Source organism: Manihot esculenta, chromosome 15 (assembly GCF_001659605.2).
Source record: "Manihot esculenta cultivar AM560-2 chromosome 15, M.esculenta_v8, whole genome shotgun sequence".
In the NCBI taxonomy this organism is placed as follows: domain Eukaryota; kingdom Viridiplantae; phylum Streptophyta; class Magnoliopsida; order Malpighiales; family Euphorbiaceae; genus Manihot; species Manihot esculenta.
This window is the reverse complement of record NC_035175.2, coordinates 4879123-4901099: the sequence shown is the minus strand read 5'-3', so window position 1 is coordinate 4901099 and position 21977 is coordinate 4879123. Positions and strand designations below refer to the sequence as shown.

Sequence of the window (21977 nt, the reverse complement as noted above, 5' to 3'; positions counted from 1 at the left end):
ACATGCGAACCATGCATGGCTATCCGTTCTCAAAGCAAGGTACAAACATAAAAGTTGCAGGACTTCGAATGGATTTGGAATCATAATATTTATCCCATAGCCTGCCTCTCTAGGCTTGTGAGCTGAATTTTTGTAGGACAATGGAGATTGATTCAGCATGGATGATAATAGTTTGTCTTCGCATTCAAAATTTTAAAAAAAAATCTCTAATAAAAGAAAGTAGATTACAAATTTCACTATTAATATGGAAACAATAATGTCGACAATTTATTTTGAGTATGCTTATGCATGGCCACAAATGTATTAAAAGGAAAAAGTTGGGAAAGGCAAGAAGATTAATGAATGTCACATGACAGAACACGTGACTTGTATCGATAAAAGATTGATGAGGAGGAGGCTACCAACTTTCCTATTTTCAGAAAAATTACATAGATGGCAATGACGTTGTTGCACCCTTCTTTCTCGGAAAACAAACACCTCTTCCTTCTCTCCCTCTCTCACTTTCGCAACACAAAACCCTACTACTCACTCAAATGAAGAACCTCTTCAAGTCCAAACCCAAATCTTCTGTCGAAATCGTCAGGCAAACTCGGTCCCTTCTCCTTCTCCTCAATGGCAGCGGTGACTTTCGCGCCTCCAAGCGGGACGAGAAGGTTCGTTCTTCTCCGGTGACCTAACATATGTGTTTCTGTGAAGTTTGAATTAGTTTCCTTATTCATAGTCCAACTCTTGGAATTGGTTTTTGAGTCGCTTGTTTTTAGTGTAAGTGTGTATGATTGTTGTCATTATTGTTGTTTTTTTTCTTGTGTAGATGGACGAATTAAATAAACACATTCGAGAGCTAAAGCTGATCCTTTATGGAAGTAGTGATTCTGAGCCTGTTGCCGAGGCTTGTGCACAATTGACCCAGGAATTTTTCAAAGAGAACACTATGCATCTTCTCATTGTCTCTCTTCCAAAACTAGGCTTGGAGGTGAGGAAATGAGAATTCAGAAGCATCGTATATGTTGGTTCTTGCGAATTTATCTTGTATAATTCATTTTTTCGACTGCTATCGGTTTAATTACACTTTTATATCTTGTTCGTTCTTCTTTTTTGCTTATCATAGAGAATATCATTTCTCATAGGCACGTAGAGATGCCACCCAAGTGGTTGCAAATTTACAGAGGCAACAGGTTCAGTCTCGGATGATTGCTTCTGCTTACTTGGAAGCTAACTTAAATCTTATTGATATTTTGATATCAGGGTAAGGTAGAGTCGGTGAAGTTGATATTTTGATTGATTTTTTTTTTTTTTTTATTGATGTATCACCTCTACTCCATAATTAAATCCAGTGTTGGCTTTGTTATATTGCATGTTTTAACCTTTTTTACTCTGTCCAGACAATTTTTGAAATTCATATCTTGTATATGCACATGTAAAAATTAGTTTGGTGCCATTTGATTAAGAATTACGTGTTTGGACTCCATTGCAAAAACCATGAATTGGCATGAGACTCTGGGGTTCATCACAGGTGCTGTGACTGTGATCCCTCATGTTTCTTGTCTTTCCCGTTGACATCTACTAAACAGTGGTCTCTGCTTCTCTAATTTTTGAAATTCCTTTATTCGGTATGCATGGGTTTGGGTTGAGGTCCTTGTTTATATTTGAACTTTATCTCATAGAATATTATAAAAGCATAAAACTGCGTTTAGAAATAAAAGCAACATAACACAGAATGACAAGTGGAGAGAAAAGGTGAATTTGAGATGTGCATCAGGCAAGAACTAGTTGTGCTATATAATATGACTTTGTCACATTAAGGTGTAATTCAAAGCTTTCTAATCTCTATGGCCATCTTATAAGTGTCACTGGAGCTAAGTATCTTCATGATCTACTACATAATTTCCAAATAATGTTTTGCTTGTATTGAATTCGTGATTAGGTATGAGGATCCAGACCTTGCTCTGCATTATGGTGGTATGTTGAGGGAGTGCATACGTCACCAGAGCATTGCAAGGTAATTTACACAAAGATTCATAGGCTGCATCTTATGCATGTCAGAATTTTTTTTTTATTTATTTTTTAAAGGAACTTTCATATATTTCCACTCTGCCAGTGGAGAAGATCATTCTGTTCCTTTATTTTCAATTTATTTATCAGCTTAAATATTTTTTAAGTCTCAAATGCTTTTGGTAGGTATGTCTTGGAATCGGGACACATAAAGAAGTTTTTTAACTATATACAGCTTCCTAATTTTGATATTGCAGCAGATGCCATGGCAACTTTCAAGGTTGATTTGTCTTCCATTATCTTCTTGGCATTTTTCTTGTCTTAGTTTTCTTATTTGTGTATTCTAATTGCATTATTTGCAAGCAAGTTGATTTTAATATGCAATATGTTCCAGGAGCTTTTGATCAGGCACAAGTCCACTGTTGCTGGATTCCTTTCAAAGAATTATGATTGGGTAAGTATCTTCTGAAATGGTATTTTTGTGTGAAAAAGTTTGTTTCCACTTTTGACACTTAAACCCTGCACATTGTTAATAAGGACCATTAGCATAAAGCTTGAAAGTTCATTTTGTTTTGTCATTCTTAAATTGGATAAGTAGACTTGATATATAGAGAGGGGAAAAAAAGAGAATAAGTAGGATAAAAAAGTCACCAGAATGTATCACTTGTTCAATGTATGATTATGATTTTCTATGGAAATTTGGCCCATTGTTCTGCTGTTGAAAGCTTAGAATTAGACAAGAATATGGCTGGAGATCAGGAGGCATCTAATTTCCTCTAATTCTCTATTTGTGAGGTTTTATAAGATTTCTTGTTACTCTCAATTTTCTGATCTTTGGACATGCATATTTTATTTATGTGCATGATTTGTTCCTTCCACCTCTCTCTGTTGATGAGGGTTAGGGTGCTAGGATCAGTATAGTCTCTCCAATTTTTTTTTTCGACTTTGATTCTTAAATTACTGGCAATTTAAATTTTCTCCATCCATTTTGTTGGTTTTAGTTCTTTCAGGATTTCAATTCCAAGCTGCTGGAATCTGACAGTTATATCACCAAACGACAAGCTGTTAAGGTGTGAATATGCCTGTTAGTTCTCAACTTCTATTCTAGCAAATTGCTGAGCTTGATCTCTGCATAATTACATGTTTTCATTGGCAGCCTGTTTAGATATCCTGTTTGGAAAGTTTTTACTTCTTTCCAAGAATATGGCTTCATTGACATATAACTGAATCTTGTACATCATACTTCTTTCTTACTCTATTCTTCCTTCTTTTCCTGGAATATGGAAGATAGCATTTCCCTTTTTGTATCTTATTCAGAATGGGAAATACTTACTATGGGAACAGAATGCAATTACATGAATTCAGCATCCAGTGAACTTTCGGATTTAAAATCATCGCATATAAACATGGATCTTAATTGGCATAATTCATGCATTCTGTAAACATTGTAATAGGGGCTGCTCTTGATATGCCTTTTTATTCTTGCTACAATTACAATGAGATATCCTTTCCTATCCACTATTTTGATTTCACTACTGTAGGTAAAGCTGAGCTCATTTATTGTAAAGCTAAGATCATGCTGACATTTCCTGTTATTTGTTTCAGCTTTTAGGTGAAATTTTACTTGATCGTTCAAATTCTGCAGTCATGGTACGATATGTGAGCTCCAAAGATAACTTGCGGATTCTAATGAATCTTCTGAGGGTATGCTGCTCTTTGTTTTTTATTTTTGTAAAGGAGACCTAGTTTTTGAATCTTCTCTCTGATTGAGTGAAGTCCATGAAGAGGAAAGAAAGCATGGAGGCAGCCCCACAACTACTTCATTATGATAGCATGTCCATTCTTCCTCATCATATAAATTTCTATTGCAATCAAATGGAGTAATGCTGAATGCATTCTTTTTTTTTTTTTTTTCTCTTTCTATTTCAGGAATCAAGCAAGAACATCCAGATGGATGCATTTCATGTGTTCAAGGTTTTACTCAAATGTTTGACATGATTATTTATTCTTAACTTTTTAAAAAAAGAAAAAGAAACTTTTTTTCCTCATTGTTTACAGCTATTTGCTGCCAATCAAAATAAACCTCCTGAGATTGTTAGTATACTCATCGCAAATAGAAGCAAGCTTTTGCGATTCTTGGCTGAGTTTAAGATGGATAGAGGTAAGATTTTGATTTTACTGAGTCGTCCTACTGATTCTTTCTTTTTCCTTGGTTTTCTGGGTGAATGTGAGTTTCAATTATTGCAGAGGATGAGCAGTTTGAGGAAGACAAAACGCAGGTGGTCAAAGAAATAGCTGAATTAAAACAAGCAAGTAGCCCTTGAACGGCCATGGAGTATGTACAGCCTGTATTATATAGTACGAATTAAGTATTGCCAGATGAGGCTAGCTGCAGATGGCATCACCTGATATAACAGGTTCAAACGAAATAAAGAAACTAATAATGAGTGGTGAATTTCTTGTTAGAATTTTTGTAATTTGATGGAAGTCTGTTATGTGAGAACGTTTACACATTACACAAGTTGGTTGTTTTGGGAGTTGAAATAAACTAAACTAAGCTAAATTGGATATGAGGTACGAGATAGTTTGTTCATCTCCAGAAACAAAAGCTAATCATAATCTGATTGATGTGTCCAATGACGACCCTGTCGTTGCAGTCTGGGCATTTCTTGGATATGAACTACATAGCACTCGCTGTTGCGTTTCCTTCGTTCAAATAAAATAAGTAGGCAAACACTGGTTTTGAATTTACGTCTGTTGGACATGACAAGTCGTTAACAGAGAAATTGCAATTTGTTTTTCGAGCGACTCGATTCAAGTACATTGCGTGTGAATGTAAATGTGAGGGAGAAATCCTAAAATTCGAAGACGTTGGAATCATTTCACAACGTCAGCATATTCTTGATCATATATTCATTCAGCTAAGTCGGCTAACTTTCCATCTGAAGTGTATAGGACCGAGCAAGTAACGATCAACTTCCTTTTTTGATGTGGCGAGTTCAACCGCTCTTGGATATAAATCTCAATTTTACGTCAGTCAAGAAAAATTTTAACATGTAATTTTTCTATTTCCGATGGTTATATTATTGCTATCGATTATAATCCATAATTATCGATGTATATATAATAATTATATTATAAAATTTCTTTTAAACAAGGGACATCGTCACTTTAAATTATCCGTTCTAATTCTCCGTTCTTCTTGTAATGCTTCTATTACCTCAGCATATAACTGATGGTCTTGAAAGAGAAAAAGAAAAGAAAACTAAACCAAAAAAAGTCTCATCAAACAAATCCCAGCCAAAATGAAATCTTAACATACAACGCAAGACAAATTAAACATGTCTTGGTGATGGTCCAATAAGGTTTGATTTGTTAAAGCCATCTCTCTGCTAAATCAATAGCTCAACTTGTTAATCCATTTTCATGAAGTTGGTTTGTCGCTGCGTCAGTTAAAACAATTTGGTAATGGTGAATGTCATGGACAATTTCAAGTGTACTAGATTAAAAATAACAAAAGTTTTTTTTTCCAAAAAAAAACGCACATGGAAATTGATCAAAAAATTGAAAGAGTAAGCGACATAACATCGTCACCTATCTGAGAGCCCTCGTAGCAAGCTCCTCTGCGATGTCATTTGCGAACATAGGAACAACTCTTCGAGTAAGTTTACATTGTGTGCGTAGGAGCATTCGATCGATTCGGTTGAAAATTAAATTAATATTTATAAAAATCAAATCAAATCGATTTTAATTAAAAATTAAATCAAACTAAATTGGTCTGATTTAATTTGATTTAATTTGAATTTTTAATATTTTTTTTACGCTTTTAAAATTTAATTAAAATATTTTAACCTTAATATAATATAATCAAAAAATAATATAGTATTATTATTAATCAGTTCGGTTCCATTTTTTTAATTTTTTTCTGATCAAAATCAAATCAAATCGAATAACAAAAAATTTTAAAACTTAAAACTGAACTGAATCGAAATAACCAAAAATTTTAAAATTAGAAACTGAACCGAATTTTTAATTAATTCGATTTGGTCAATTTTTTCAGTTTGAATCGAATACTACTCACTCCTACTAGCCAAAGCCAGGCACAAGAAACAGGAGAAATCAACAAACAAAACGATGAGGGATTGATAAGCCTGAGATTCATTCAATGGGACAAGGAAATGAAGACACTTAGGATTTGATTCACGAAAAAATTAATGGTTATGGTCGGATAGAATGAGAGTTAATAAGACTTGTTCTTCTGCTTTTTTTTTTTGGAGATTGAGATTTTTAGGAGAGGTTGAGAATTTTTTGGATATGGGATTATTGAAAAATATATCTTCAACGTAATTGGTTTAGGGTATTAATATATTGACCGTATTGGAATATTCTAACGGGTTGCCTTATCAGATATGACGGTGGTATGCCGTGACAAATGTATGAGGTGATTCATTAATGGTGGGCATTACCTTATCCATCACGTATATATTTTATGTTAGTCTTAATGCATGCATGGTTATGTCATTATGGAGGTTCCATATACTTTGAAGAGGTTGATTAGTTCGCCCCGAATATGTGTGAAGTCGACTCGCCTATTCCTGATATGATATGAGTAAAGATGTAGAAGGTATGATATGGACACATATAGGATGAATTTTCTATAGCCCGATCAAACTAAAATTCCCACATAAATGACTATTTTATTTTTCTTATACGTGTGTCGCAGTTTACGTGAAATTTATCATTATTATATTATAATAAATTTTTTTTATTAATTCATAAAAAAATAAAAAATAAAAATAATTAAACTAAAATAGACTGTCAACTTTGATTATTAGTTTATCGTTATATTTTATAGAAAAATAATAGCTATCAAACTCAAAATCCTAAAAGCAAATTTACAAAATAATGAGTAAGCAAAAAACAAAAAATATTTATTAGACATGGACCGATCATTTAAAATAAACATTTTTTAATTTCTCTTTTCATGAATATAATTTTTTAATTTTTTAGACCAACTCTAATGCTACTTTAAATTCCATTTTAATGTTAGAGTTGATCTTTTAATATAACTCTATAATCCAACGTTAATTTAGTGTGTTGATATAATGTTAAACTATATTTACCGTCAATGTGACGGTGTTAGTTAATTTTGATATTGTGTTATTTTAATATTTTATATCAATGTAAAAAAGCAAGACTCGTGAATTTACTGTATCGATACATGTATTGGCTCAGATTCTAGAATGGCCAAAACTCAAAAGTGACAGAGAGAATTGTTTCTATGTATCTTTGGATTTAAAAAAGTTCCTGTGTAAATAAAAAATTAAAAAAATTCCTGTGTAAAAAAAAAAATAAAAATTCCCGTGTAAAAAGAAAATGAGCAAAATTGCATTTTCCACGAACAGAGATCATATTAATGGAGATGCGGGGAATCGATCCCCGTACCTCTCGCATGCTAAGCGAGCGCTCTACCATCTGAGCTACATCCCCTTACTGATTATGGTGCTCTCGATTATCTATCTGTTTGATTCATTCAATATAGCCAGCGCATCCACTCACGTCGATATTGATGGTGGTGATGAAGGCCTGTTGTGTGTTTGTTGAATAGCCGCTGACACAACTGTGTTTCTTCCTTGGCAAATTCTTGACTTTTAATTGGATTTTCCCATTGCACAAATTGCGTCCATTGATCTAAGTTTTAATCTCAACATGTAGAAATAGACGCAGAACGGAGGAGTCCACTTCTATTTTTTGCAGTATATATGTACATATGTTGGTTAGTGCCTCTAGTTACAGAGAAATGGTGGTCTGCTACCCCACAACACCCGAGGAATTAGCGATGCTTAGTTACTGGAGCTGCCCTTTCGCCGTTGGCTCACATTTCTCCTACGTACACGAGCTTCTCAACAAGCTCTCCTCACGGCTCGAAATGCTTTTTGACAATGGCTGCTGGAATAGTCTGCAGTGGTCATGTTTAATTCCCTATTATTCTTTATTCTTCGCTGCAGTTCTCAAGTACCAGCGCGTTAAATTAGTAACATTTATGGCAAGTGTCATTATTCAGTGATGTTATCGGACTATAGTAAAGACCATTTTCTGCCCAAGCACGGTTCTGACATGATGGGTTATTTAGAAACTGAATCCATTAACAAAATGCTAGTATTAACCGCTTATTACCTGCCGTTTGTGGAGTTCCGAACCTTCTATCGTGGGTAAGCGTACAAATAAAGATAGTATATAATGAATTGGATAAACTTCCATAGAATAAGTTTCCATGATACATGTATGATCTCACCAGGGGTTTGGTTTGGTGAAGCGGGTCTTTATAGCCTTGCCTAAGGGCCCACTCCGGCCAGACGACCATTAAAAAGGTAGTAAATTTATCAGGTCGGATGTATGAACGCCACTCTCATATAACAGAATAAGTTGATGTCCATTACCATCAAACTCCACATATAAAAAAAATATATAGATGAGGTAATCCCGTAAATCAAAAGCATCATTTGGTTTCTAACTATGAATTCAACAATAAAACTAGTTGGTGCTACAAACTTAGCAAATCATCTCATTTTTAAAAAAAAAAAAATCAATGTCCAAACATAAGGGGAATAATTAGGTGGAGAAACAAATCTGAACTGAATAGAGGGTCAGATCACAAAATTTCAAGCAGCACCAGCTCCCTTGCCCTTCTTTCTCTGCAGTTTCTTCATGTAGAACTCCAGCTCTTTACCCTCCAAGATGTACCTGTCAGAAAATAATTAAGGAAAAAAGTGAAATGCGATTAGCAATGTTCACTTTCCAATGTGTTTTGGAGTGAGGGTGGGGGTTTTAAATCAATCCTCCTTAAGTTACTCAAATGAGATTTTTATAACGCGTAACCTTTTCTTTGATTGGCTAAATTCATGAATCTGGCAGAAGACTTGTTCAATTAAAACTTCAAAAGCATACTAAAGAGCTATAATTTCAAATACATTATTGGATTTAGTTGAAACAAGGATTTCCCCTCCATTACAAATCCAAATCTTTATTTATATAAATTGACCAAAATCAAGTCATTAAATAGAAAAATCCTAGGGACTATTATGAATCATTAACTTGGACAACCACTATCACCACTGCTGTATTGGGACCTCATACAAGTCTCTCTATTAATCACCATGCAAATGTGTATGGTACAAAGAGATCTCTGATCCAACTCAGTATCAGCAAGCTACCACATTGGTGGAGTTTGCAACACATTAAACATTTCTTCGCAATACGACAAATTAAACCATGCCTTGATAGCAAAATTGCAACCAAATGAAATAGAAAAGGAGAAAATACGCACCCATCAGCACGTCCACATTGACCAGGTCGCGATGAGATGCAAGCTAATAGACGACCACCACCAAATTGTTCTTCAATATGGGGGTCAAGCTTGCGAGTTTGCTGTCTCTTCTCCAGCTTTCTCATGACATGATTACTCTTCTTCACTTCATCAGTAGTGGCTTCACCTTCCTAACAAAGTGAAATAATACAAAGACTTCAAATATCAATCATTTCAACTAATTTACCAACAGGGGATACTAAGAAGAACCATTTAAAATTCACAATCATATGAACAGTTCTAAAATAAATAAAAGACACAACAGGTGTTCATTTTCATGTACTTTTCTTCAAGAAATCAAAATATCTGAAAACACACAACCTATTAATTCCACCCGACAAATCATATTTTCACCTCAGAAAACAAGCAATTGGAAAAATTAAATATGCTAGCACAATCAGATTATTACTCGTGCATAACAAATCACGCAATGAAGAAAGCAAATAAGTGAAACTTCACAATAATAAATATGCAGGATAATCCCCGGCAATAAGGCCCACATCAATGCTTTGAAAATCAAATAACACTTAAAATCATAAGAAATCATTTAAAACACATCTTACGCAAAAAACAATGCCACTAAGAAATATCCCAAGAAAGCAGAATGAAATGACAATGGATCTTTGAATGCACAACGCATCTAGTCACTTTTTTTGACAACTCAAGAAAAGCTCATACCTCTCCCTCTTTCTTCACAGCTGCAGTTTTCTTCTTGCGACCAACATCAACTCCATAGTGCTGAAGATACCACTGCTTGAAAGGTGCAGCATCAACCTGAACGATGGCACTCTTCACCAAAGTTTGAGTTCGGACCAACTCATTGTTAGATGCATTGTATACCACATCAAGAATCCTGGTCTTCCGAGTAACAGCCTCACTACCCCAAGAGTAGTTTCCTGTGTCAAGCCTCAAGGCACGCCACTTCACATTTCCACCTCTGACCCTGATCCTCCTGACTGTCTTGTTGCTAGACAGTTTTGTGTTTGCAGGCTGCCTTCCAAGCTCATACCTAAAGATAAGATGGAAGAAAATAAGTATTATTTAATTGGGGCAATGAAATATAAAATGATCTAATGAGAATATAAACTTTACAAAAATAATGCCTCTTATTCAAAACTAGGCATACAAATTAACAAGATAAAAACAGACGATAGAAATGTGGGTCTCAAAGAACTTTTCTTCAATAATAACAACGAATATCCATCAAGCAGTCATATCAGACTGATTTAAAATTAAAGAGTAGGATACAACAAATGGAATCAAAATAAGCTCAAAAGAAATCGATACGTTTTCTGGTTCAAAAATGGCCACTAAACAACAGTTATACAGAAAATCCAATTGATCCATGCACGACTTTTGTTTAAGTTACAACAATATCTCATTCCTCCCAATTCCTCCCAATAAATAGCAGCAAGGGAAGATTCAAAACAGTTGCGTGATTTTGGAGCTTCTCAGCAGCCAATCAAGAGACCACAAATCAAAATTAAAAACCTTACTTTCTCTTCTTCCTCCAAGCTTTCTTCTTGCCACCAGTGGCACGCCTCTTATGCATTGAATCACGAGAAATACCTGTAAATCCATACAGCATTTAGACACTAGCACCACTAAAATGTCATTATACCCACTACATGTTTAAACGATATCAAATTGAACAAAAGCATCAAAGACATCTGATATATACCCATTTTTTTGCCGATAAAAGATCCCAAGCTCTTATCCGCCTCGCGAGTCTGAACCTCGACACAGTCGCTAGGATTTCAGAGAAAGAGGGGCGAAAGTATGGCGGGGGCCTTGTGGTTATATGAAAAACCCTAGTTATTCAAATTACTAAATTATCCTCCTCTTCTTCATAAAACGCGGGCAAAAAGGTCAACAATGGTAAATGCAAGAGAACGACGGCGTTTAATTCATCCAGCCATCTCTATTTTTAACGGTAATGATTGTGGCAATAAGTTCATACTCCCCTATATTTTTCACAATGATCAAATAGGTCTGTTTTCACTTTTTTTTCTAAATAATACACAAGTTTACATTAAACAAATTAGATTTTATCATATTAAAATATTAACTTTTAATAATAAAATATAATTTGTATAATTCTTAAGTATTATTTTAAATTAAAATAATATTATATCAGTTTGAATTTTGTTGTTATTATTTTTAATTAAAAATGATATTTAAAAATTATAAAGATTATGTTTTATTATTAAAAATTGAGTATGATAGGACTTATTTAGCCAAAAGACTAAAATTGATTTATCTAGCCTTTATTGAATGGAAGATTTTAACTTATTTCTAATAATTTATCCATACAAAAGCAAAATCTACACCGATGATTTAGAGTAAGGTTTAAATTCTCTCTTTCTTTACAACTTTTTTTTTTTAAATTTCAGTTTTGTTTTATATTTCCATAATCTCTGCTTTATATATGTATTAATATTACCATCATCTCTGATATATTAATATTAGCTATAATATAGCTTTTTATGCCTATAAAGGAAAATTGTTATATTATAATCCCTAGTACCGACAATAAATCAAACATATTTTATTTAACAAATAATCGTTAAGAATTTCATATTCAAAATTTTCATTTTAGTTAGAATGTACTTAACATATTATATAAAAATAACTTTATAATCATTAGGTTAAATATTTGCATTGAGACTTATGCAAAATTAATAAATATTTATACAAAATAATTCACCATTATGCTTGAAAATTATTTCAATTTGCAAACCTTTGTAATCGTATAATAAATGCATGCTAGGATTCATCAGTGACTTTGGCATGCCAAAAATGAAAATCCATACATAGAAAGGTACCATTTTTATCATTTAAGCAATCAGTAAGCTTCAGAATCTAGCTACGAATTTACATGGTACAGTCTCCACAGCAACAGTCTACAAAATGTTAAAGCAAACATTACAACTCTCCTGGTCATTTACCAGGGAGCAGTAGGAAAATTGCTAGTGGGTTTCTTCAAGGACTTGCAGAAAAAGGTGAAGGCTGCTTTTAGCTCATTTGGAAGAGGGACTGAAAGAGGAAGAGCAAAAGGGTGAGGTGCACTAGTGCGAGCCAAGGGGCGAGATGCATCGTGGTAGCCGCGTTTGTGTCTCGCAGAAAATGAATGAGCAAGGGCTGGTTGCTGCTTGTTAAGCCCTTCAATAATAAATGAAAATGCCCCAAAAGTCAGGCAGCTCTGTAGGAGAGCCTGAGGTGCTCCTGCATTACCATATAGCTCATATAGTCATATAAACAAACGAGTCTCACACTTTTAGTATTGGTTAGTATTGCACAAGACTTTGCATTCTTATATTTGCATAATTCAAGCCACTGTTTGAAGTGGAAAAATAGCTACTTATAGAACTAGCCAGTTACATATAGATGAGGAAACAACAGCGCTTCCCCATTTAGAAGTGGTAATAAAGAAGAAAGGTACAGTAACACGATGAAAGTTGGAACAGTAACATGACTAAAGTTGGGATATTACAGAAATTTCTTAAGTAGGATTGAAGCAATGCTTCCCTTAAGAACAGCTATCTTTGAGGACTCATTGACCTGTTCTGAGAAATTTTCAATATGGTAAGCCATGTCCTGATGGCACCACAAATTTGCCTCCAAATAATTGTTTTCCCCTCCATTCGGTATCCACAAAGTTTATACAGGGAGAAAAGGTCCACGAGAAAAATGATGACAAATATAATAAATACCATAAAAGTAAGGCCAAAACAAAAACATGACCAGCTATTTTTTCCCATAAACAGAAAACTCTACTCATAATTATTTAATGCGTTACCTAAGAAACTAAAGGTTCAATGGCATGTCCCATTAGATTGCAGAAAATTAAGTTAAATACCTGGAAAACTTAAAGCAAGACCAGTGCAACATCCCGCTACTCCAGCATTGATGACTACAAAGCAAGAAATAAAAAATAGTTAAAAATAGAAGCATATAAGGGATGCCAAATAAGCAGCTCCACAGCTAACATGCCATACCATCATCTTTCCCTCGCAACCTCTTCAAGAAGCAGACAACCAAACTGTGCACTCCAGACAGGACAGCAAATGTCTGTTGGCAATTACTCATTAAAGGTTTCCTTTTTTCCTTTATATCTTTTACCAACACAAGAAATGAAAGGAGGAACAATAGTAGCTAGGAAATAGGTTCATAACAATACTTGATGAAAATGTAAAATAATGACAAATCTAGTTGTACCTTCCATCACCCGGTGGAAAATCAATCTGTATAAATATGTTAGAATTTTCCCCGCTTTTTTAAAATGCTACATAAAATAAATAATTTGTTGCCTATGCAGCAGACTTGAGAAAATTTCCATATTTCAAACCTTGGCATAAGATCCAGCCTCCACAAAGGATCCTTTGAAGCCTTTCTTCTTAATCAATCCCGAACCTGCACATATTCATATCAAGCAGTCATATCAGGCCATGAGTCATCTCCTAGTTATCCATACAGAACAATGATTTGCAATTGGAATGTGAAAAGGTGAAAAAAATAACCAAAAGCCGGTTCTGGTTAGCATCGTCCTAATATATGTATAATAATTGATTTCAACATACAGCTTCCAGCAGGCTTTCATTTACCCCAGCAGCGGATTATAAATGTACAAGAATGTACAATTCTATAATAGCCATATCCAACCAAACTCATCTGAAGGACTATTACAGTAATATATGAGATAATATTGGAGACATGCCAATGTTAAACAACAGGCAAGATAATATTGTAGAATCCTACTTATGGACACCTCAAAAACTAATGACAAAAAATGAAACAACTGAAATCAATAAAAAATGGAGATGTGCGAATAACCTCCAAAGGTTCATGCTCTATCTTCCCATTGATGAGAAGGGGCTAGGGAAAGCTTGAACTTTCTCTGGGTCATCATATCCTAAGTGCTCAGCATGAACAAGCCATGAACTTAAAATTAAAAAAATATCCATATACATATCACTAATACGCTCCAAATGTATCACCTTCTCTCTCCAACTGCCTCAAAATTGACACACAAAATGCAAAACAATTTTAAAATTCTAGAGAAGTACTAACATCATGAAGCATGTGGATTGTTTACTTGGATAATATTTATACAATCAGGGATGCAAGATAAGCATTTTCTTCACTCATCCTATCTAATCAAATAAAGTGACCAACATGTTGGCATGACTTCAGAGGTCATCTCCCTCACCAAAAGGCACTAGAATATTTATCTCCAAGGATATTTAGTTCGCATTATAGAGGTAAGTAGTGCCAAGAGAGTGTGTGTGTGTTTGTAAAGGCTCTTGGCATTTACACATGGCAGCAAAAGTATCATGGAACAAGTTACTTTGTTTTTCCTCAATAGTTCCTTACATGCTGGAAGCACCTTTTTTTTTTTAATTGCAATTTACTTGCATTAAACAGCAAAAAACCCATCAAAGCACAAACATTTACATGACTGTGTAGGCCAGTTAACCAGCCAATCCATGGGAAGTTATCAAAGATCAACTTAGCAATAAAATTTGCAACTGCATTGGCTGCTCGAGGAACCAGGGAAAAATTATGATAGCAAGCACCAAAATTTTCCTTTCCGTTTAATATTTCTTATAATAAAAGTTGAACCTCAAAAATATTATTAGAATCCCATACCAAGTACCAACTGCTTAATTCTCTATTCATATCACCACCGCAGCTAATGTATCCTAAACCCCAACTTAGAATGTGCTATGTGTTAAATAAAAAAAAATATTAAAAAAATCCGCTTAAACGCCTGTTAACTTTTAACTAGAACTAACTCACCCAAAAGCTAGCTCTAGGGGAGGAGTGGCTAAGGCCTTTACAAGGGGCACATTACTCCTGTCCCACACTCCCCTCACCCCCCACTCAGCCCCTCACCTAGAAGGATAAAAAACATTTATGGAAGGCCCAACACCAGTGGTAGGATCGGATACCGTTAAATTTGGATCAAGCTTAACGTGAAGCTCTGATACCATCTTAAATTTGGGTCAAACCTAACCCTGGAGGAGTGTTTAAAGGGCATATTTCCCTGTACCAAACAGATGTGGGATTCAACAAGGCCAATGGAGCATCAAAGAGTCGAAATGATAACCATTTTAAACCAGAGGGCATGCAAGGCAGCGGGCATTCGAAATCCTGGACTGGACACACAACTCAAATCTCAGAATTCCAAACAATGGAAATCACTTCAAATTCAGATTACGGTGATCTAAACATCACTTACCTTATAAAGGCAAGATTCAACTCTTACTCACAACCATAACTGCTGAACCGGAAAAAAAAAAAGAAAAAAATACCACAACAACAGCAACACTACAGGCTAATCATCTAAAGAAACAAATGTATAACAGTCAAATTTTCTATTGCATTCAACTACCAATAATTTCATCAAATAAAAATTACAATTAAGCAAAATTAAAGGTGAATAAGTGCACATAAAGACAAATAAACATTATTTAATAAGGATGGGAGAGAAGACCGTAGCCAAAGATGGAGCCCATGAAGGCGCCACCAGCAGAGTCGCCGGCGAAGCGCAAAAGGCAAACTGCAGGAGAGCCAGATTCAGGAACCAACACATTTGAAGAATTAGGGTTAGGATTCTGATCGTTATCTACGAGCTCAGTATCAGCGTTGGTATTTGGAGAACCCGCCGATGCCATCTCTCTCTTTCTCGCTGTCGTTCTATCAAATATCCAAATAGAAAGTGCAGCCAGCCCCTTTGTCCCAGAGATGGTGTCTTGTTACCCTCTCGCCATTTGCTACATGGCACCGTTTATTGCATCCAAAAACCAAGCAATACTATTTTGGGCCCATCCTTTGTTTTTACAAAAGGCCAAAACCAGGCCCGTGTGCCACAACTTTCGGCCTTTGTTTAAATGAATGGGAGGTCTTTTGGAAAATGTTGCTCATTAAATTACTTCGTTTATTCTATAATTTTTTTTCATATATTTTTTAATTATTTTAAAATTATTATTTATTTTTTAAATTATAATAATATATAAATTGACTATTATAATTTTAATTTATTTTATTTATTTAATATTTTTTAATTTTTTAATATTTAATAAATCTTAATATATTTAAAATAAATATAATTAAAAAATTAATTAATAAAAATATTATTTTTTAATATACATAAAAAATAAAAAAAATAAAAATTATAAGACAGTATATTTTTTTAGAGCAGCACATAAATGTATAGATTTTAGTGTTTTGTGAATAATAAAAGGAATACAGTCAAATGCTCAGTTAAAATCGTTGTCCTCCTATAGATGAGATGGAGTTTTTGTTAATTGGTTTTTGAGGGTTCTGTTGTAATAGAGACCTTATTTGGTTTTTTTTTATCTCCTTATAATCTTTTGTAACGAAGATGCCTATTTTGCTTAACTTGTTTGATAATACAATATATTTATTTGTAGATTTTTAAATCTCATTTTAGTAAATATTTCTTATAAAACTTCAGTATAATGGAATGAATACTTGGACACCTGAGTTGGTGAGTGCACACCTCTACCTCACCATATGCGTTTTCATAATAAGTAGACATCATTTATCTTGATTCTTGGTTTATTATGTTGTCCTACGATATTTGATTGGCTTCCTCTTTGTCCATTGGGAATTAGTATATCCCTTCTAAATCTTCTTGACGTGGGGTTTCTGTTTATAGGAACCAATGTTTGGTTGGTCCGGTGGAAGTCACTTTGAAACTTGTCTTAATAAAAACTGTCTTATAGTCTGTTTTGGCAAAAACTGTCTTATGTCCATGATTAGTGGGACCAACGTTCGAGTGGTCTGACGAAAATCAACTTGTGACCTAACCTAGCGAAAATTGTTTTATGGCCGCAATTAGTAGGACCAACACCTAAGTGGTCTAGCGAAAATCGTCTTGTGATCCGGCCTGACGAAAACTGTCTTGTAACTGTAATTAGTGGGATTAATGTCCGAGTGATTTGGAGAAAATCGTCTTGTGACCTAACTTAGCGAAAACTGTCTTATGGCCGTCATTAATGAAACCAACGCTTCAGTGATTTGGCGAAAATCGCCTTGTGACCTAACCTAATAAAATTGTCTTGTGACCATGATTAGTGGAACCTTTTTCGCCTTGTGACCTAACCTAATAAAATTGTATTGTGACCATGATTAGTGGAACCAGTGTTTGGGTGGTCTGGTGAAAATTATCTTATGATTTGTCCAGATGAAAATTACCATGAGACCATAATTAGCAGGTTAAATACTCGAGTGGTCTGACGAAAATCACATTGTACTGATACTTGTATCGTTAGGGAAAAAAGCGAGCCTTATTTTGATGACTCGAGTGTTAGGATATCCCAATTTTCTTTCCTTCTTGTTGATCTGTGTTTTATTAAAATTTAAAGCTTACTTGAATAATCGCATATAATATCACTATCTTAGTTTTCAGAATCCTTGCTACTTTAGTTGAAAAATAAATAAAAAAATGTAAAATTTAATTTGATTAATCTTAAAATGTATAGATTTTTTGTTTAAATATACAGCATAATTGTGTGAGAACTAAATTCATTTATTTAAAACTTTTGGAAGACAATGAGAAAAAATAGATTGACAATGATTATAAGACTAGTAGAGTTTTGATTCATTAAATTATTAAATTTATTTAAACTTCACTGCACGATTTTAATATGAGTAATTTACTAAAAAAAAGCTAACGTTTATAAGTGTTTTATTTTAATTTAAATTTTTTAATTTTAATTTAATTATTTTAATATAATTTTAGTCAATTTATAAAATTTTAAATTTGATAATTTATGTGCAATTTAATTATGCAATTAACATGTCATTCTTATAATTATTTTTAATTGGTCAACTGACAGAAACAGACATAACATTTGTGTTATTTTACATTTTAATCCAAACATACCTTTATATTTTAGTGCAATTTTAATCAATTTATAAATTCTTAAATTTGATAGTTTATGTGGCAATTTAATTATGCAGTTGACATGTCATGTATATTTTTATAATTATTTTTTAATTAGTCAATTGACAAAAAAATGTATAACGTTTGTGTTATTTTACATTTTAATCTAAATGTTTGAATTTTTAATAAATTAGCTCTGAATGTAATTTTAATCAATTTTTAAAATCAAAATTAAATATAATTAATTTAATTATTAAATATGTAGGTCATATCTTCAATTGTAATAAATTTTATTTTACGGTAATAATTATAAATATTTCATAATAGACATATTATTTAATTTAAAATAGCAGTATATATAAAATAATTAAAATAATATATTTATTATAAAATTTTCATAATTATCAATGTAAAATAAAATTTATTTATTATTGAAATTATTTACTATATATTTAATAGTTAGATTATTATTATTTTTAAAATTAAATATATTATTTAATTATAATTAAATATTAATTTTTTTATGTAAAATTAGTTTATATTTAAAAATTAATAAAATATTATATTTAATATTTTATTTGATCTCTTACATTTTAATTTTTAAAAATTTATTAAAATTACATTTAAGTTTAAATGTTGCACCAATCCATTTAAAATTTAAATATTTGAATTACAAATAATGTAAACATTACATTTTTTTCAATCATTTAGTTATTAATTTATATATAAATAATAATAATAATAATATACATTTTATGCTAAATAAATTAACAAATTGGCATATAAATTATCAAATTTAAAAATTTATAATTTGGTTAATATTATACTAAAATATAAATATTGGGCCAATTAAATTAAAATTAAAATATTTAAATTAAAATGTAAATACTCATAAACATTCTATTGACCTTTTAATATAACTATTTAATAATTTTTTTATGAATAAATTTACTAAAGTTTACCTTTTATGTACAAATAAATTTATATTAAATTCATACAAGTAATATTTATATTATGTAAATTTCCCTCATCTCATCCATTGAGAATACATGGTGATGACCGCTGGATTCCTTCACCCCAGAACAGGGACTTGACCACAGCCAAAGGCCCATGACACAGAGGCCCACGTACTTGATACCCCCCAACAAGCCTGGCTCATTCCAGCTTCCGGGCCGGGCTCGACCAAGCTTCCTCACTCAGTCCAGCCTGATCCCTGACCAGCAGACCCCTCTCAGGCCCAGCGTCCAGCCCAACTCTCGGCCCAGCCCGGGGTCCAGAACAGTACTCACCAGACAGCCTGGCAGATCCGCTCGAACGTACGCATGAGGAGAATCAGAGGTCGTTACTTATGTAACAGGCAGCTGATACCCTAGTACACCCGAATCTGTATGGCAGAGACGCGTGGCCCAATCCTGGAGAGACCTTTACACGTCACCAGCAAGCAAGACAATGTATAAAAGAGGAGTCCCCTCCTCAGAAAATTTTAAGCCTTATTCTGTAACACAAAACCCTTGAAAAACCCTATTCTATTGGATCTCAGATCATCAATTGGCGCCGTCTGTGGGAAACGAAGGAGATCTTTTCATCACCGGAGTTTTCACTTTCAAAACCCACTGAGATCCACAATGGCAAACCACCAAGAAAGTAACCTTAATATTCCAAATGACTTAAGCTCCGCCCAAGAGGGGCAGCAGTTCTCTTTTTCTAGCCCTACGACGTTGAATAACCAAACACCCATCTCTCTTAATCCCTCGCCAGGCTTGGCAGGGAATACTCCCACCATGACCCTGTCTAACCAAGACATTCAAACCATGGCTCTCCAGCTACAAACCACTGCTCACTGGTTGGGGCAGCTAATGCAACAAAGGGGACTTAGCACCCTAGTAAACGCACTCCCAGTAGTGGAGGAACCCAGAACCGATGAACCCCGACCTACCTCTATCCGCCTCCAAACTAACAACCACGATGCCGGAGAAGAGGAAGAACCGGAGGCCCGAATCCATGGGAGAAGGGCAAGAGAGATGATAGAAAATGAAGAGGTGGACGACTATTCTGCTGAAACAACCAGGGAAACGGGAACTGAAACAGAGGAGGAAGAATGTAGTTTGGGCAAAAGATCCAACCCAGAAGACGAGAAAATGAACCAAAAACTGAAAAGGTTGAAGGAGCAGCTCCTAGCCGAGCTAGGTAAGAAAGATCAGAGTCAAACCTCCTTGCCTACTTCTTCTCCCTTCTCAAAGGTAATGCAGCAGGAGACCGTTCCCAAAAAGTTTATGATGCCGCCGATGGCGGCCTATAATGGGGCTGGAAACCCGAGAGAACATGTCATGAACTATAAGACCTTCATGGAGTTGCAAACTATGTCAGATGCTCTGATGTGCAAGGTGTTCCCAACAACGCTCTCGGGACCAGCGAGGGCATGGTTCAACAGCCTGGAGGCCGGAAGCATTAAAAGTTTTGGAGACCTTGCCCTCCGCTTCATCAGCCGGTTCGTAGCCGGGGTGCCAGCAGATAGGAAGACAAGCTATCTGGAAACAGTTAGGCAAAAAGTTGGTGAATCTCTCAGAGAGTATGTCGCCCGTTTCAATACGGAGGCCCTGCAGATTCCCGAGCTCGACGAAGGAAGGGCGGTAGAGGCCATGCAAAAGGGAACAACCTCTGCCGAGTTCTTTGGTTCTTTGAGCAGGAAACCTCCGACCTCACTGGCCGAGTTGATGAAGAGGGCGGAAAAGTACATAAGGCAGGATGACGCCTTAGTAACGAGTAGATTTGCCAAAGGGGTGGCAGGAAAAGAGAAAGCCCCGGAGGAAGGAAGGCTGGAGAAACACGAGAAGAAGCGTGGGAAGAGGCCTGAGCCATATAAGCAGGCCTGGGAAAGAAGGGATCAAAGGCCCCCTCCTCCTCCCAGGGCTCATGAACCACGAGTGCTCCCCCCTTGGGTTCCTGAGAAGCCTACTCCCCTCAACGCTTCCAGAGCCGAAGTGCTCATGGCAGTCCAGGATAAGGAGTTCCTCCAGTGGCCTAAACCCATGAGGTCGGAAGCAGATCAGAGGAATCCTGACAAGTATTGTCAGTACCACCGGACACATGGCCACGATACAAATAACTGTTTTCAGTTAATCGCGGAGATTGAAAGATTGATAAAAAGGGGGCATCTCAAAAATTTTGTGAAGAAACCGGAGGGGCAGAGGCCTCCGCCCAGTCCGGCAGCCCAGATGCCCAGGAGAACCGGAGCTGGACCAGTGAATGATGGGTCTAGTGGGACTATTAATATGATTGTTGGAGGAACTGGAGGACGGATGAGCCGTCGAGGAAAGAAGAGAAACCGGGAAGGAGAGATCAGCAATGGCGAGGTCATGCAGATCGTTGAACACTCACCCATGGCCATCGTTTTCTCTTCAGAAGATGCACAGGGCATTCAGATGCCCCACGATGACGCGCTTGTTATTGAAGCAGTCATTCATAATTTTCGGGTGAAGAAGGTTCTGGTGGATGATGGGAGTAAGGTCAATTTATTGCCATATCGGGTTTTCCAGCAGATGGGAATCCCGGAGGAACAGCTGGTTCGGGACCAGTCACCCATCAAAGGGATCGGAGGAGCACCGGTATTTGTAGAAGGGAAGGTGAAGCTGGCCCTTACCTTGGGAGAAGCACTCAGAGCTCGCACCCATCATGAGGTGTTTTTGGTGGTTAAACTCCCACTGA

At 35.1% G+C, this 21977-nt stretch overlaps 3 protein-coding genes and 1 non-coding gene across 5 annotated transcripts; 1 reads left to right on the top strand and 3 right to left on the bottom strand.

The window, feature by feature from the left end:
* Positions 1–391: 391 nt before the first annotated feature.
* Positions 392–4562, top strand: LOC110601270 (putative MO25-like protein At5g47540). 2 transcript variants are annotated; one of them, XM_043951200.1, is made up of 11 exons: positions 392–653; positions 812–973; positions 1128–1246; positions 1925–1999; positions 2179–2272; positions 2387–2446; positions 3003–3062; positions 3598–3696; positions 3922–3966; positions 4051–4153; positions 4240–4562. In XM_043951200.1, the coding sequence occupies exons 1-11, from the start codon at positions 534–536 to the stop codon at positions 4314–4316; spliced, it is 1014 nt and encodes a 337-aa protein (XP_043807135.1). In that variant the 5' UTR covers positions 392–533; the 3' UTR covers positions 4317–4562. The 2 variants fall into 2 exon arrangements, with proteins under 2 accessions (XP_043807135.1, XP_021594035.1); XM_021738343.2 differs by having other exon boundaries at positions 395–653; positions 2994–3062.
* A 2847-nt stretch (positions 4563–7409) lies between these two features.
* Positions 7410–7482, bottom strand: TRNAA-AGC. The gene has a single exon. It is a non-coding gene; the product is annotated as a tRNA-Ala (tRNA).
* Positions 7483–8406: 924 nt separating this feature from the next.
* LOC110602707 (40S ribosomal protein S8) lies at positions 8407–11190 on the bottom strand. Its single transcript, XM_021740297.2, has 5 exons — positions 11040–11190; positions 10855–10927; positions 10037–10367; positions 9320–9489; positions 8407–8736 (listed from the first exon to the last, which is right to left on the bottom strand). The coding sequence occupies exons 1-5, from the start codon at positions 11041–11043 to the stop codon at positions 8655–8657; spliced, it is 660 nt and encodes a 219-aa protein (XP_021595989.1). The 5' UTR covers positions 11044–11190; the 3' UTR covers positions 8407–8654.
* A 978-nt stretch (positions 11191–12168) lies between these two features.
* LOC110602720 (chloroplastic import inner membrane translocase subunit TIM22-2) lies at positions 12169–16136 on the bottom strand. The gene is made up of 5 exons (XM_021740315.2): positions 15855–16136; positions 13707–13771; positions 13357–13429; positions 13218–13271; positions 12169–12583 (listed from the first exon to the last, which is right to left on the bottom strand). Exons 1-5 carry the CDS (start codon positions 16033–16035, stop codon positions 12303–12305), a joined length of 654 nt encoding a protein of 217 aa, XP_021596007.1. The 5' UTR covers positions 16036–16136; the 3' UTR covers positions 12169–12302.
* Between the last annotated feature and the right edge of the window lie 5841 nt (positions 16137–21977).